This window comes from Gavialis gangeticus, unplaced genomic scaffold (genome assembly GCF_001723915.1).
Source record: "Gavialis gangeticus isolate Ggan-Ray unplaced genomic scaffold, GavGan_comp1, whole genome shotgun sequence".
Taxonomy (NCBI): Eukaryota; Metazoa; Chordata; order Crocodylia; family Gavialidae; genus Gavialis; species Gavialis gangeticus.
In genome coordinates this window covers 3,642,662-3,644,684 of record NW_017728996.1, presented here as the reverse complement: position 1 = coordinate 3,644,684, position 2,023 = coordinate 3,642,662, and the positions used below count along the sequence as shown (strand labels likewise).

At 51.0% G+C, this 2,023-nt stretch overlaps 1 protein-coding gene across 2 annotated transcripts in view; it reads right to left on the bottom strand.

Moving 5' to 3' along the window:
* The window catches only part of ITGA11 (integrin subunit alpha 11), a 167,720-nt gene that overhangs the window by 56,964 nt on the left and 108,733 nt on the right, over window positions 1-2,023 (bottom strand). For both annotated transcript variants that reach the window (XM_019503937.1, XM_019503936.1), the window contains exon 14: window positions 666-869. In XM_019503937.1, the coding sequence (XP_019359482.1) occupies window positions 666-869 (204 nt within the window). The remainder of the gene's footprint in view (window positions 1-665; window positions 870-2,023) is intronic.

Here is a 2,023-nt window from a genome sequence, read left to right as displayed (position 1 = left end):
TGGAGATCTGGATGCAAATGATCTTGATGGAGCTGGGCTGTTCTCAGTGGGGGCAGATGACAGAAGGAGCAATGGGCTCAAGTTGCAGGAAAGGAAGTTGAGGTTGGATATTAGGAAAAACTTTCTCATGAGGAGGGCGGTGAAGCACTGGGACAAGTTACCCAGAGAGGTGGTAGTGGCATCTCCATCCATGGAGGTTTTTAAGGCCCAGCTAGACAAAGCATTGGCTGGGGAATCTAGTTGGGGCTGGTCCTGCTTTGAGCAGGGGGTTGGATTTCACTAGATGTGACCTCCTGAGCTCCCTTCCAGCCCTAATTTTCTACGATTGTATGATCTGATTGTGACAGCCATTTGTCATGTTGCATCTGGTTGGAGAGACATCCCACAGAATTACAGATGGCCACGAGCCTTGGCTGACAATGCCCTGATTGAATATGGGAGACACTTCATCTGCGAACAATTTGAAGCCATATTTTCCCTTCTCTTCAGGTGTGATCCTCACTTATCCCAAGCACCTTTAGATAATATAACTAATAGCATGTGCTCGTATTACCACAGGGCCTCTATTTCACACTAGCAGCTGTATAAAGGACCCAGGAAAGGAGGAGTACATTGCATCTGTTCCAACCAAGTGGTAGGGAAACCCCAGGGATAGCTGGTTGTACCTGCTTATACTTCCTCAGGATGTCTCCTTTGAAGCCGTGGAAGATGTATATTGCTCCTTGGTGATCATCTTCCAAAGGGGCGCCAACGACAATGTCATTGTACGAGTCCTGGTTCAGGTCGGGGACAGACGCGATGCAGGAACCGAACCGGGCGTTCTGGTAACTCTGCAGGTCCTGCAAGGCGCCGCTGGAGACAAACCGGTCCTTTGGGGTCAAAAAGAAAAGCATCAGCTATGAATCAAGAAACCCCCCTCCCAATCTAAGACATGGGCAGAAAACCCAGTACACGAACAAAACCATCCCCATCTCCCCTAGGCAAGGCATTCAAAACCCAAGGAGGCGAGGAGGCAGAAAGGCCGTGAAGCTGACGGGCTATTGCTCCTGATTTTATGTGAGAGGTGCTCCGACATTACTACAGAAGGAAACCCTGGGGCAGAACGGCTAAGGTGAGGGCTGCAGGCTGGGACTCGGGGGACCTGGGCTCTGCCACAGGCTTCCTGTGTGACCCTGGGCACATCACATCACCTGTCTGTGCCTCGGGTCCTTACCTGCGCGACGGGGATAAGACAAAGGTGTTTTGAGAGGAGAGGTGCACCTGACACAGAAAGGAAAGACAGATGTTTTCATAGAGATTGGAGCTAGTTGTCCTGTTGTCTACTCCCCTATATAGATGGCCTTGGGCAAGTCACTTAACTTCATTCTGCCTCAGTTTTCCCCTCTGTATAATACAGGCAATAATCTGCCTTCCTCAGACAGCGTCCTGATGCTTCATCCATGAGCTAGGCAGCACCCTGCTCTCCTCCCGGGGCACCTTGCTCTTCAGAAAGGTGCCTTTATGGTCATCTCTCAATACTGTGACGGCAAAACGCAGGGGTGCCCAGCACAAGGTGAGCACCTCTCTGGGGAGGTCTGATATCTTTGCATCGTAGAGCAAATCCTGACCCCCTGCTCCAGTGGCTGAGGGGCCGCAGGGTTTTTGAAAATGCAGACAAGTCCTTTCCTACAGCAGGCAGCAGAGCCCAGCCTGCTTCACCTCTGGGCTTCTTCGAAGAGAGGACGGGGCTGGTGTCCCACAGCTGGAACTGCAGCCTCTGAAGCTGAGGTGTAACGTGTACCCTGAACATTTTTGCATTTCATTGCAAATGTAAACCAGGCCCAGCATCGACAAAGCTTCCCAGCAAAGAGGAGACCCTCTCACAGGATGTTATTCGAGAAGATCGCATGCAATTTGGTTGGAACAGAGCTACGGCGAGGACATCATTCATTTCCACAGTGAATAGCGTGGCAGGGGTGCAAAAAACAAGTAAAGAAAGTCCTGAGGCTGTGTGGCAGAAAGCCACCTTGGTTTCTCCCCAAAA